General features: G+C 39.3%; 1 protein-coding gene across 1 annotated transcript in view; it reads right to left on the reverse strand.

The window, feature by feature from the left end:
* Positions 1-13,079, reverse strand: part of LOC124545160 (guided entry of tail-anchored proteins factor 1-like) — a 115,630-nt gene extending 102,551 nt beyond the window's left edge. Inside the window, exon 1 of the mRNA XM_047123994.1 lies at positions 12,956-13,079. Within this exon, the coding sequence (XP_046979950.1) occupies positions 12,956-13,024 (69 nt within the window). The 5' untranslated portion in view covers positions 13,025-13,079. The remainder of the gene's footprint in view (positions 1-12,955) is intronic.
* Positions 13,080-15,185: the final 2,106 nt, after the last annotated feature.

Raw genomic sequence — 15,185 nt, forward strand, 5'->3', positions numbered from 1 at the left:
ATTCCGAACGAACTTTATTTCAACAGTTCTATGCTTAAGTCTGAAAGTGACAGACACTTAAACACGGTATACAAAATTATATGATTAAAAAATATTACACAATCTAGATATCTACATCTACATCTATACTCTGAAAACCACCATGAGGTGCATAGTGGAGGGTACATCCCATTGTACCAGTTATTAGGGCTTTTTCATTTTCCATTCACATACAGAGCAGCACAGGAAGAACGATTGATTGAATACCTCTATGCATGCAGTAATTATTCTAGTCTTATCCTCATGATCCCTATGTGAGGGAAGCATAGGGGGTTGTAGTATAGATACCACTATTTGTATAATGTATGATAATAACACACAACTGGGTACTACAGACTATGCAGAGGGAAACACACACATACATTTTGCATGTAACACACAGTGATATTCATTCAAATTTAAAATAATTTAGACAGTAATTTTCTTTGGCATTGCCAGTGCATGATTCTGCCATTTATATCACTGTAAATTAAGTCCAAAAATATCCAAAGTAAAATGTGGTACATCAACCACTAAATTCAAAACTAATTGCTACAGTACTGACTTATGTAATATAATTATTTCTATAAATTTATTGGAACTACTTTAAATTCATGATGGAGAACAGATATAAAACAATAATTCCAGTACTATCAGACTATGTATTTATTAAGATTACTACGGTAAACACCATAGAACATTAGCTGCCCAGTTATAATGAAATACTGAAAACTATATTTAGTTTCCAGTTTACTGTTTGATTAACTGGAAGAAGGTACGGTGTAGTGTTTAAACGACACCTCATAACTACACTGCCCCAAAAAAGTAATGAAGCACTCATGAGACAGGGTCGGATGTCAAAGTAACTTCACACACATACACATCACTGGCCGGTATATAAATGATTAGAGCTGCAACTCTCTGTGACAGATAGACTACTTGAGTGCATCAGTGTTCTTTATGTTTAGTGTCATTATCAGGCCTGGTAGCATATGTAAGGGGCACAAACACCATCAGAGTTATCTCTTCGAAGGACACGGAGATGAGACATGTTCGTATGAGACAGCATTGTCAGCATCTGACGGAGTTTGAAAGCGGACTCATTGTGGATCTGCATTTGGCCAGCTGGTCAAATCGTGCAATATGCAGATATGTGGGGTCATTGGGTGGAGCAGTGGTCCAAGGCTGGACTGCAAAGGAACATGAGTGCAGGCATACTCATTGTCAAGGTTCCAGTCAACCATGTCTGACTACTACCAGGGAGGATTGTCATACTGTTCACCAAGCACACCATAACTCCTTTACATCTGTGTCTGCCGTATGAGAACAATGAATGGATCTGTGAAACATTCTGTGTCATCTCACACCATTAATAAAAGTAAAGCAGCAGCCAGACTAGGGAATTACCATCCTATGCTTAGGCTGCCAATAACACCACAAAACAAAGAGCTGCTTTTGGAGTGGTGCATGACCTGAACACATGGTCTGCTGATGTATAGCACTGCATCACATTCATTGATGAATTGTAGTTCCGCATATCCCCACATGACCATCGTCAGCGAACATGGTGGTGACCTTGGAATGGTTCCCATTCTTACAATACAGAGGAACCTCACATAGCGAACATAATTTGTTCAAGAATCTTACTCATAGTATGAATTACTCATTAAGCAAAACCAGTTATCCCATATACATTATTGTAAAATACCATAATGTGTTCCATGCAGAAAAGGTGCTAAAAGTTTTATCTTATTCATGCCATTTATTCAAAGAAAATTTTATGTGCAGAATTGTGTACTTTATTATTCATGGCACATAACTAATTCTTTTTTACTAGGAAGTTATCTATAGTCACCTGCAGACACTTCAACACTTGGCAAAAATGTGACACAGCATTATTGTGAAATAAATTTGTAGCGCACATAGCCACTACTTTATTGGGGGGATGATTTTCAATGTACACTGCAACCGATTCCCATGCTTCCAGCATTTGTCATATTGGGCCAGAAGATTGCTGCTGTCTCCTCCTCCTCTGAAGTTCAACTCTCCACAACTTCCTGCTGTGAAACACACTGCAACTCCATAAGCTCTTCCATGGTCATTTCTTGGCGGTGATCTTTCGTAAGCTCATTTATGGCATTGTTATCCACTTCTAGTCCCATGCTCTTGGCTAAAGATACAATCTCACTGACTACAGGCTTCACAGGTAATGATTCATTGATTCATATGCCTCAGAGTCACATTCGACGATGCACTTCTGCCAAAGCTTCTTCCAAGCAGAAGTGAGAATTCTTGCAGACAACGATGTTGAAGTGATATTTCCAAAACTCTCTGAGAGTGAGTTGGTAGCTTCAGTCAACTAAAAGCAATTCTTGAAGAGTGCTTTAGTGTAGAGCCTCTAAAGTTAGAAATAATCTGTTGGTCCATAGGATGGAGTAATGGAGTGGTGCAGGAAGGCTGAAACTGGATCTTCATGAATTGAAATTCTTCCTGGAGGTGGTCTTGTGGGCCTGGAGAATGGGCAGGAGTGTTGTCCATAACAAGCAAGACATGGAGTGGCAGATTCATCTCAAGCAAAAATTTTTTCACCGAAGGACCAAACACATCATTGATCCAATCAGAAGGAACGTCATTTGCCACCCAAGCCTCATTGTTGGACCTCCACATCACATTTAACCTGCCCTTCAGGATTTTACACTTCTTGAAGGCTTGTGGAGTTTCTGAATGGTCAACAAGCAGCAGTTCAATTTTCAAATCGCCACTTGCATTGGCACAGAATAACAGTGTGAGACAGTCTTTCACTGGCTTGTGACCGGGCAATGCATTCTCCTCTGCTGTTATAAAGGTACACTTCAGCATCGTTTTCCCGAATAGACCTGTCTGATCACAATTAAAAACCTGTTGTAGCAGATAACTCTCAGAATCTATGAACATCTTGAAGCTGATGAAGAAGCTTTTGCTGCCTTTGTGTTGAAGCTGGCTGCTTCCACATGCCTTACAATGCTGGGGATGCGTTTTCCTCTTAAACTTCTTGAACCACCTGTGGCTCCCTTAAACACTTCTTTGGCCACTGATGATACTGGTGTCTTCTAAATGAGCTCAGCAAAAATCATTCTCACCTTCTCACAAGTGATGTTCTCATTAGTAGTGTTGCCTCGCAATTGCTATCCATTTATCCATATAAGCAGCAACCTTCCCACATCACCCAGAATACGAAACTGTTGTTTAGATACTCTTGTCATTCCCTTTGAAGCCTCTATCTCCTTAATCTTACCCTTGCTCTGATGATAGTGCAAATAGTTGATGCAGACCAATCGTATGCGCATGCTAAACCAGCAACACTCACATCACCTTCACATTTTTCAATGATTTTATGTTTCATTTCCAAGGTCATTTATGTTCTCTTATCGTCATCTTCTTATGGCTTTATCTTCAGTGACATTTCCACAAGAGCTATTAAACTTGCACACAAAAAGATACTGTGTGAACACAAGTTTAGAAAAATGTTTGATCGCAAGCTGCACTAAGATGGTAGCAGAAAGAGCACTAAACCCAGACAGCAGTATGTACTAAAGGCATTGTTCATATGTCACTGCCAAGAACGACAAGTGTTCAAATCACTGAACTTTTAACCCTCCGCACGGCTGTTGGTGATGTCACACTACATCATCATCACTCATTACAATAAGGATTGCTCAATAAGTGAGTCTTTTTTTACAATTTATTTTGCTCATTATGCAAATTGCACATTATGGGAGGTGCTTGTTAAGTGAGGTTCCACTGTATTTTGGAGAGGCACAGCAATGTTACTATTGGGCTCAGGGGAGTCATCATGTATAGCTTCAGGTCATGGCTGGTAATGACAGAGAACCCACAGAACAACAGCATGTCATGGACATCCCGTTCCCTCTCAAGCAACAATATTGTGGTGCCATTTCTCAACAGGATGGTGCTTATCCACACATGACGTATCTCTCTATGAAATGTCTGTGTACTGTTGACTTACTCCCATGGCCAGCAAGATTCCCAGATCTGTCCCCAATTGAATGTGCATGGGATGAGCTTAGATGACAATCCAGAGTCCATTTCCAGAATATCAGGACCAGCTGTGGGACAGCTTGCCTCAGATGAGGATGCAACGGCTTTATAACACATTTCCCAACCGAATCAGTGCACACATCAAGGCCATAGGGGCACTGTATTTCACTGATAACTGGGCTCATACTTCCAAGTTCTTTGTAAATTTGACTTGATTTTTTAAACACTGTAACAATATTTTATACCCACTCAATCTGTCAAGCTTCAGTTTGGTTCCTCCTCCCCTTCTGGATGATTCACATTTTTTTTTTTTTTTTTTTTTTTGTCAAGATGTGCAACTGGATACGGTATACAATAAGATGGCCTATAGAATGATGTTCTTGAACATACTGATATGTTCTGTGTCTTTGTTATGATAATGTTTTCACTATGCTGTGTATAGCAGTTCAGGTGCTCTGCTATTTACTTATTTATTATTAGACTATTTATCCATTGATTTTGTGCTGACAACCCTGTACTTACCTGACTAAAAACCCTGTTCTTCCTGCCACCACACTTCACAAAATTTCACAATATTTAACTTCAATTCACTCATTTCGCTTTTGAAATTCTTTATTTTATTCTTTCTGCATGATTAAGGGATCTAACATTCCACACTCCACCCTTATAAGTCCAAATTCGTTCTTCCCTGGTGAAAACATTCTCCTGGGTAGTTCCTGCCCCATGATCCAAATGGGTATACGTTTTACCTATAGAATATTTTACATGAACAGATGCTATCTTCATTTAACCACACAGTAGAGTGACTTGTTCTTTGTAAAAATAAAATATGTTGTTTCCCCTTGCTTTCAGTCATGCCACAGCCTCAACTTAGCAAGGCCATGTCGGATAATGTTACAAAACCGCATCAGTCACTCATGCTGATTGTTGCCCTTGCTTTCTGTCATGCCACAGCCTCAACTTAGCAAGGCCGTGTCGGATAATGTTACAAAACCGCATCAGACACTCATGCTGATTGTTGCCCCTTCAACTACTGAAATGGTTGCAGCCATTCTTTAGGAACATTTTGTAAGTGTGCCTCCCCACAGATACAAATCCAATGTGGTTCCACCTGTCATACAGCTATCCATATTGCTGAGACACGCAAGCCACCCCAGGGCAGGGCAGGTCAATAGTTTTGGGGGGGATGAATGGCCAAATAACACTGTTCTACAAAAAAAAACCTTTTTTTCTATTTCTGATAAAAAATATTGTGATCCTAGTTGTATTTTGAGTTCTGAATTGAAAACTGTTTTTGGTTTTTTTCTGTCAGGGATAGTTTACGAGTAATCACAATTTTATTTCTCTTTTCAGTTTCTGATATAGTGCAGCAAACGTGAGGTGAAATTCGACAAACAAATGCACATCTGTATGATGTTATAAGTTCATCACATTAATGGAGGGTGGGATCTAACATATAACACAGTAACCTTTGTGTATACACTTTGAAGCATTTATTTGACATGAGAAATTACAGAAAATTGACAAACAATGAGCCACTGCCTTGTAATGCACATCACTTTTTTCTCTTGTATTGTGAATCTTTCTTCTCTCGAATGATATTCCAGCAATGATCTGCTAACATAGAAGGTACCCACTTCCCTTCATAGCACCTTTCTATGGTAGAAATGTCTTTATGGAATCGTTCCCCATGTTCATCCGATACGTCACTACAACTCTCTGTGAAGTAGTCCAGATGAGAGTCCATCATATGTGCCTTCAAGGACATATTGCACCCCAAATCCTGATATGCTTTGATCATATCCTTCACCATTGCTTTGTAGTTAGTAGCTCTTCTTCTTCCGAGGAAGTTTTTCGACACCATCTTGAAACAGTCCCATGCGGTGTTTTCTTTATCAGTTAAACATGCTTCAAAATTTGCATATCTCTGCTGCTCCCTGATTTGTGGGCCCACAAATACACCTTCCTTTATGTTTGCAGCTGAAAGATGGGGGAATTTGGTAGCTAGATATGCAAACCCACAGCCTGTTGGATCCATGGCCTTCACGAATTGTTTCATCAGGCCAAGTTTGATGTGAAGCGGTGGAAGTAGTATATATTCAGGAGCTACCAGACTTTCACGTTGTACATTCTTTTCGCCAATATTCCATCTTCGCCTATGCCATTTCTTTTTCACGTAGTGAGAATTTCGGTCTCAACTATCCCACTCGCAAAGAAAACAGGCATACTTTGTGTAGCCTTGTTGCATTCCCAGTACCATAGCAATTACCTTGAAATCTTCACATATTTTCCATTTGTGTTCATTGTATTTTAATGAATTTAGCATCCTTAATACGAATTCGTAATTCTCTTTTGTCAAACTAGCGTGAGCTACTGGAACAGAGGGTATTTTATTTCCGTTATGGAGCAAAACACCCTTCAAACTTGTTTTCGATGCATCTATGAAAAGTCTCCACTCCTGTGACATATAAGTGAAGTTCAGCACTTTAATGAGGCCAGCAACGTCATTGCAAAATGTCAGGGCTTCGTCAGTTGAAAAATAAGAAATAAAGGCATGTTCTCTGTGCCTGAACACACTGATTTTAGTACTTTGGTGCAGTAGATTATACTCTTGTAATCTTGAACGAAGCAGCTGCGCCTTTTGTTTACTTAGTCCTAGATCACGTACTAAATCATTTAAATCTGTCTGTGTCAACAAATGTGGCGACGACTCACTTGGCCGGCCGCGGTGGACAAGCGGTCCTAGGCGCTTCAGTCTGGAACCGCGCGACTGCTACGGTCGCAGGTTCGAATCCCGCCTCGGGCATGGATGTGTGTGATGTCCTTAGGTTAGTTAGGTTTAATTAGTTCTAAGTTCTAGGGGACTGATGACCTCAGATGTTAAGTCCCATAGTGCTCAGAGCCATTTGAACCATTTGACTCGCTTGTGCAGTGATATAAAGAATCATCATCTGTGATTTCTTCAGTACTACTTATTCCACTGTCACTCGGAATTTGACCTCGAGCTCTTGAAGGTACTGGAAGGTTGTCCGAATGCTGCACTGCCATTCTCGCTGAAGGCAGATCTGGGTAAACAATGTGCCTCTTCGACTTTTTGTTTGTAAAACCCTTAATTTTTGTTAGAAATAACAATCAGTAACATGGTCCTTAGGCTCCCTCCACACCATGGGAACAGCAAACAACGCCACATTCTCTTTACCTTTCCACCACTGAATTAGTTTGCAGTAACATGTAGCACAACATAAATGTGGTGCCCATTCTTTATCTTGGTCTCCTACCTCTACTCCAAAGTAATGTTTGTATGCTTTCTTTATCACTGAAGAAATTTTCTTCCTATTTCTGGCAAAAGTGAACTTCCCACAGATCTAGCAGAAGTTGTCTGGCTTATATCGACATCCACGACGACGTGGCATTTCTGCAAATTTAAAAATACCACTTTGGTAATACACCCGTATTAAATTAATAGTAGGCAACTAGAGGAACACTGATGTGTAAAAACAAGCAGTCGTTTTACCTTCAGCAGCAGGCTCTATCAGTTTACACACAGGAACTAAAAAATTCAACCGTGCTCGGAAATATGACAGACAGTTACTTGTCAGCCAAAACACCCACTCGTTAAGATTGACACAAATTGCGGCTAACACCACTGTTGTAAACTCGATGCACCTGCTCCTAGGATGCGTGAAGCTTTACTGCCGAGGCAGCGATCGGCTGTCGCCGTTCGAGTTAATGAGATGTTTCAGGTGGTCATAATGACTTAGGTGTGGCGGGGGATAAACAAATGATGTCTGATTCTTCCCACCTGCTGTTGCACAAGAAACTATCACGTTCAATCACTACAGGATGCGGCAACATACCCGTATTTCTCTATAACATCTCTGTGTTTGCCATGAATTGTGAATATACATATATATACGTATTACATAAAAAGTATCCCTGACAACGATATTTTGTTTACATATTTGAATTTCCCACGATAAAATGGTCTAGAAGCACATACTTCAATATCAGAAATAGAACCCATGTCGAACAGTGTTATAAAGGTTTACATTATGTCTTAACTAAAACACAGAACTACAGTGATCACTTACTGCAGTTGTACTCCAATTTATTCAATCTTGATGTTAACAATGACTTTCTATGACTGGTTTTAGTAGTTAATTAGCCACTTTCAGAGGATAGCTGAAAACCGTCACAAAAAGCTGATAAATTCAACGAAGACCATGAATAAATTGGGTACATAAGGACACAGATAAACTGAAAGAAGTTACTGAGTAAAACACACAATGCACAGTTGTTGTAGCAAAGTGGGCACATGATTTCTACCAGTAACTGTCGATAGTGTTTGTGTAGATTAATGGGCTAAGTAGGTCTGCTTTTGGTATATAAGATCACAAAAATAAACCAAGATGTGGCAAAAATTTCTTGGACAATTTAATGAACTGTCTCGAATAGAATGGATGTGGATTTCTGTAGATGTCCTGCTCCATTTGTAAGCATTGACATTTATCTCCCAGAAGGTAGCTTTACATGCCGTTGCACATTATGAGCTCATCGACAATATCTAAATTGTGAGAGTTGGCATTCTTGTTCCTTCTCCTACGGTCTTCCCATCTGTATTAAATATATCAGTTCTGATACCGATCTTCCACACAGGCTTACAGCTTCATTTTTCGTTACTAATTATGAAGTGTAGTTCAAAAACAGGTTTTTTTCTGGTGTTTCAACCATCTATTTTATGCACAATATTTCAGTTACTTCAAGTACTGAGAGTTGTGCTGCTATGTGTACTTGCTGCCTGACTCCAACCAGACTGTGAACTGCTGTTGGTCTCAAAGCTCTATTTATAGCTGAGTTTTACTCTTGACATGTAATACACTCTTTGATGCTCTATATTTCAGAGGTCTCACTAACATTTTATGAAATTCACATTCTCTCAATGTTTACTAACTCTGTTGGATGGGAATGGTTGATGAAATCTTAATAAATTGAGTGTTGGATCACAATCCTAATTTAAAATGAAATATCCATCCCAGTTAATTCTGTCTGGTGACATCTCCATTTCAACAGACTTCAGCATTACGCTGTTCCAGAAACTTAGCATCTGACCACAATATGTGTATCATCTTATTTCACTTCATGATTATATCAGAGGCAGTGCTTGGTGACACCTGATTCGTATGGTTGTATTCGTCAAGTGTGTCACTGATGCTCCTTGAATCTCTCCTCAACTGTCGTGATAGTCTCTCCCACATAAGACATGCCACATTTGCGCAGAATGTAGTGTACAGTCGGATTTTGGAGAGACAGATCATCTTTATTAATACAAAAAGACTTTTTATCTTCAGTGACGAGAGCAAAATATGTTATGCACTAGAAGCTGCCCAGCTTAAATCAACATGTTTCTACTAATATGTGTACAAAATGTATTATGGTATGGCCACATGGAATAAAAAAACTTCAAGGCAACTTGAGGCATAAGTTATTCAGCAGTCCACTTAAAAGATGCATTTTAAAAAACAAAAGAATGAATTAATATTATTTTTTGACAATAAAATAAAAATTGATTTCAAATTGTTGATATTATAAATGGAGCACACTAGCTCAATATGACAGAGACAAAAAAGAAAGTGCCCATTGGTTTCTTGGTGGAAATAGTTGGCAGTCACATGGAACGATGTGGAGAAGTCATGTAAAGTGTCAGTCAAATGAATATCAATTTTTATCCATTGGGATGATGTTGGGAAACCGGAGTTGATCTAGGGACAAAATTGCTTACAAAACAGTTGTGCAGCTCAGTCTATAATATTGCTGTGAACCCATATCAGATCAGGCTAACAGGACCACCATGTTGCCAACATACACTGCCGGGGGGGGGGGGGGGGGGGGGGGAGGGGGGGGGGGGGACATAGTGCACATGGAAAGACAATGTCAATCTTGATCTGGTAATGGCACATGCCATCTAGGGTATAGGAGATGTACTGATAATAGTTTCAATGTCATCTGCCAATAGATAGCATACTGGCACAGCTACCAGAGTGCCACCTGTGCCAACCCTTTCAACATGCTCTGCAGGATGTGCAGCAACTACATCTACATCTACATACATACTCCGCAATCAACAATACGGTGCATGGCGGAGGGTACCTTGTACCACAACTAGCATCTTCTCTCCCTGTTCCACTCCCAAACAGAACGAGGGACAAATGACTGTCTATATGCCTCTGTACGAGCCCTAATCTCTCTTATCTTATCTTTGTGGTCTTTCCGCTAAATGTAAGTTGGCGGCAGTAAAATTGTACTGCAGTCAGCCTCAAATGCTGGTTCTCTAAATTTCCTCAGTGGTGATTCACAAAAAGAACGCCTCCTTTCCTCTAGAGACTCCCACCGGAGTTCCTGAAGCATTTCTGTAACACTCGCATGATGATCAAACCTACCAGTAACAAATCTAGCAGCCCGCCTCTTGACTTGCTTCTATGTCCTCCCTCAATCCGACCTGATAGGGATCCCAAACGCTCGAGCAGTACTCAGGAATAGGTCGTATTAGTGTTTTATAAGCGGTCTCCTTTACAGATTAACCACATCTTCCCAAAATTCTACCAATGAACCGAAGACGACTATACGCCTTCCCCGCAACTGCCATTACATGCTTGTCCCACTTCATATCGCTCTGCAATGTTACGCCCAAATATTTAATCGGCGTGACTGTGTCAAGCGCTACACTACTAATGGAGTATTCAAACATTACAGGATTCTTTTTCCTATTCATCTGCATTAATTTACATTTATCTATATTTAGAGTTAGCTGCCATTCTTTACATCAATCACAAATCCTGTCCAAGTCATCTTGTATCCTCCTAAAGTCACTCAACGATGACACCTTCCCGTACACCACAGCATCATCAGCAAACAGCCGCACATTACTATACACCGTATCCAAAAGATCACTTATGTAGATAGAAAACAACACACTTCCCTGGGGCACTCCAGATGATACCCTCACCTCGGATGAACACTCACCATCGAGGACAACGTACTGGGTTCTATAACCTGGCCAGCATGATCTCCTGACTCGCGTTCAACTGAGCACACGTGGGGTATCATGGGACAAGAAGTGGCTCGTGCAACTCATCAACCAACAACTCTTAGAGAAGTAAGTGAACAGGGTGAGCAGGCTTGGCATAAAATATCCCAGGATAGTATTCACCATCTGTACAACTGACTGGATGACACGAGTCAGCACTTGCATTGCCATCTGTGGAGGCTACATCACACATGAATGTGGGTGTTCCAGCATGGGTCGATACCTGGTACCTCAGAATCACTTGTGCTGTTATCTGTAAATGTATTCATTTCATTTACTCCATATACAGTATTGCAACAATAACTTTTGAGTGAACTGGAAACCTCTAAAAGGGTGTACTAATTTTTTTTTCCAGCAGCGTATTAAGCAGGACATCACAAATGGTCACCAGGCTTGTCTGACTAGCTGATAGTATAATAAAATTGTTGAAAAACATAAGCTGGCAAATCCTCAAATGGTAGATGCTAAACATCTCTCGTAAATCAATATATTCATTGACCTGGTTTTGAGGAATGAAATAACAAATATTCTTAATTCCTTTACCTTAAATAATTATGACTCCCTTGAGGTGAGTATCAGTATAATTTGATTAACAACATTACACAGAATGGCATACATGCAAATATTTTTCCAATATTCCATCCATGAAAAGAATATGAACAAAACTAAATGTCTCACAGAACAAAAAGTGTCCTCTGCTATTCACTTTATACTGACTCAAAAGTGTAAAGATGCGAATGTAAAAACAGATAATCAAATGGTAATTCAGCATAGACAAGCATAAAACCAGTACCTTAATCACTGTACTACCGATCTCAATCGTCCCGCACAGTCACAGACTATAAAAGAGCAATCCTAAAAATATAAATCCAGTATTTATTACTGCGCTGCCTCTCACAGTCACTATACAGCCATTACCTCTAGGACAAAACATGACAAAGCAAGAAGACAAGTAAATCAATCAATACATTCAAAATGAAGACTGCAGTTCTGAAGGGGCAGGGACAACACAGGCATTATGCAAAAATGAAATATTATTGATAGAGAAACCACGTGGAATGCAGGTCTTCTGCGAGTATGTAGCCCAACTAAAGTGAATGAAAAATATATAAACAGCAGAAGAAATAGGAAAGAAGGAAAATTGGGGTTCAACATCCATAGCAACATGATTACTAGAAATGAAGCAGTAGTATGGTTGGACATGGAAACAACATTGGTTGTTGAAACCTAAACGCGAATAATCAGATTTGAATTTGATCCTTGTTCTTCCAGATTATGATTCCAGTGTCATGCACTGTGGAATTTCATTCAAAAGATAGGAAGGACGAAGTTGAGGAAAAAGAGATGCTAAAGAATATAGAGGTAGGTTGCACTGCAGGTGATTAGACTACGAGTCAAATACATAGGTGGTTGTGATCAGTTGTACTGTACATACAACAATCTGCAAATACGTTTATTATTTTCAGTGGTGTATTAAATGATATAAAAAGGAATATTATTGTTGAGGAAGAGCTTCAGAAACAACCGTGAGAACGGGGAGAAACTTTGAGAGATAAGTACCAGATTCACAATCAGTATTAAATACAGAGCATTACAATATTACCACTCTCTTGCTGCACAAATCGCTTCCTTCTAATTCAGATTTTTGTTTTCTCATTTCTCCATGAGTAAACTATCAAGAATCTGCACGGCTAGGTGTCTGAATGACATTTCCGAAACAATAGTGCTTTATAAAAGCATCGTACTTCGTCACGTCGCTGAAATTTATGCGAATGGCTAGTGCTTCTCTTCATTAATTGACAAAACAGTACTCACACTTCTGACAATAACTGGAAGAAAGGCGTTGATAAAGCAGATACATGTCGTTGACAGTAAAATATACATCGCCGGTTCAATAGTTTATTTACTTTACGTATGTAAACAATACCAAAGATCTTTCATAAAAAACCAAGGAGGAGTAAGGAGTGAGATTTCTTAGATGGGGCAGAAAACATATCCACGCTTGAAGAAAGAGATAATTTTTTTATCTGTTTCAAAGTTAGCAGTGACTGAAACGGAGATTTCAAGTCTGTATAGTGTATTCAGAACATAGATAAATGTTTCGAAAAAAAATACGGTGACAGGATGTTGTGAATATTCTACGTTATGTTGGAATGCTGCCTATTTAGATCGCGAAACACGTTTTCCGTCTACAGCAAACCGATACAACCCGGAGCTGTTATGATCATACATTGTTATGAAAAAAATTGTGGAGAAATTTTTTATTCGCTCAACGGTGTACATAGCACATACTACGTAGAGATCAATTTGTTTCCTTGTCATAACCGTGTGAAAAATGGCACGACAGATGATATTTATTTAAACAACGTAATTAATGTGTAATTACAGTGATATTGAGAGCGAATTTACCGAATTCCTTCCTGTAGCTTGCGATGCACACGATGTAGGTTTGAATTTGGACTGAATGTTAATTTTTGGTAGATAGCTTTTTAGCCTCTTGATAAAGAAAAATACTGCTAAAGTGCTAATACGCCAAAGGCGCAGTGTATTGTGGAGAACAACAGTCGAAAGAAACAGGATGGCAATTTCTTAGTTGGTACAGTAGTACCTCGTATTAAGGACTAGTCTGATCCACGCGCCCGGTTATGCAGTACATTGTATATTAATAATGTTGCGGTTTTCGTTGTTGTGTTATGTTTAATAACGTAGTAATTTAAAATTGAGCCCCGCAGATTACAAGCCATTTTCACCAGAATTTGTGAATTAGCCTACAATCATGAAATCTGACTAATTTTGAAACGAAATTTTTCAAGATGACTCCAACTGTTTTTATGAACACTAGAAATATTACTTCACTGTGTGCCAAAACAGTCGTCACACCTTTTGCATTGTGTACTTCAGGGAATGTCTTCTTCGTGGTTCTCATAATTATCTTTATAAGCACGTAGCTCTAGCTTTTGGTATGGAGGATAAAGGCTATCCTCAATTTTTCTTTCATGCGTTTGTGTTAACAATTTTTTTATTTATTTTACTAAGGATTTCGAAGTAACAAAATAAAAATATGACCAAAACAACAATAAGCACAGTTGAGAGGAAGGAAAACGTTTAAAGAATACCCATTTCCCCTTATAACAAAATGTTTAAAAACTGATGCCCCCAGTTCCCAGCATTACAGAACCAACAAGACATAGCGGGTAAGTGAGTGACGTGAAGTCATTAGCTCATCGTGTGAGTCCACATAAATTTTTACGTGTGAGAGCGACACAAAATTTGTTATGAGTGGATGTGTCAAATGTGCATAATAATAGGTGGCTTGCGAAAATGAACAAAGCCCGAAACTAATCAGCCAGCACCTTTGGTGTGAAATTAAAAAAATGTCTTTTCTTAGATATTTGTGAGCTGCAAAATGTGACATACTGAAAGCTTTTAAATGTATACTAAGTTATCCGGTAATTTCTATAGGCATAATATTGTCCCACAGGAGTCAGCTGCATACTGCTACAACTGGCAGATGAGAGGATTACCAGATGTTAAATATCCCCTGACCCAGCATTCTGGGCGACTTTACCAAACTCTCCCCATTTTCTAAACCTCGCCAGTCCTTTTCCTGCACCTCCCCCCCTCTTCCTTCCCCTTCAGCCAGGAGCAGCAGCCCCTGGACCCAAAAGCTCGCAAATTTTAAGATTAGATTTACTTTCATTCCAATAGATCCATAGTGAGGAGGACGTCTAGGATGTAGAACATGTCAGAAATACATTTATTTGTGTGTCCTCCTGCCATTGCTTTGTGAGTTGATTTTTTTATCTATCCAATTACAACAATCAATTTGGGTAATTACAATTTAATAAGTGGTAGTTGTGAGAAGACACATTGCCAAGCAATACTAAATGGTTTTCTAATTACTGCTAAGAACAGATGGTTCAGAAGCCCACTCATGATGGAATTATAGTAGATCTAGTGGAAAGAAATAGACTTGATCTCTTTGAGCACATCCATATCAAAACTAATGTCAGTGACCAAAAAAACAGTGACTGCTACATTAATG

Source organism: Schistocerca americana, chromosome 8, assembly GCF_021461395.2.
Source record: "Schistocerca americana isolate TAMUIC-IGC-003095 chromosome 8, iqSchAmer2.1, whole genome shotgun sequence".
Classification (NCBI taxonomy): domain Eukaryota; kingdom Metazoa; phylum Arthropoda; class Insecta; order Orthoptera; family Acrididae; genus Schistocerca; species Schistocerca americana.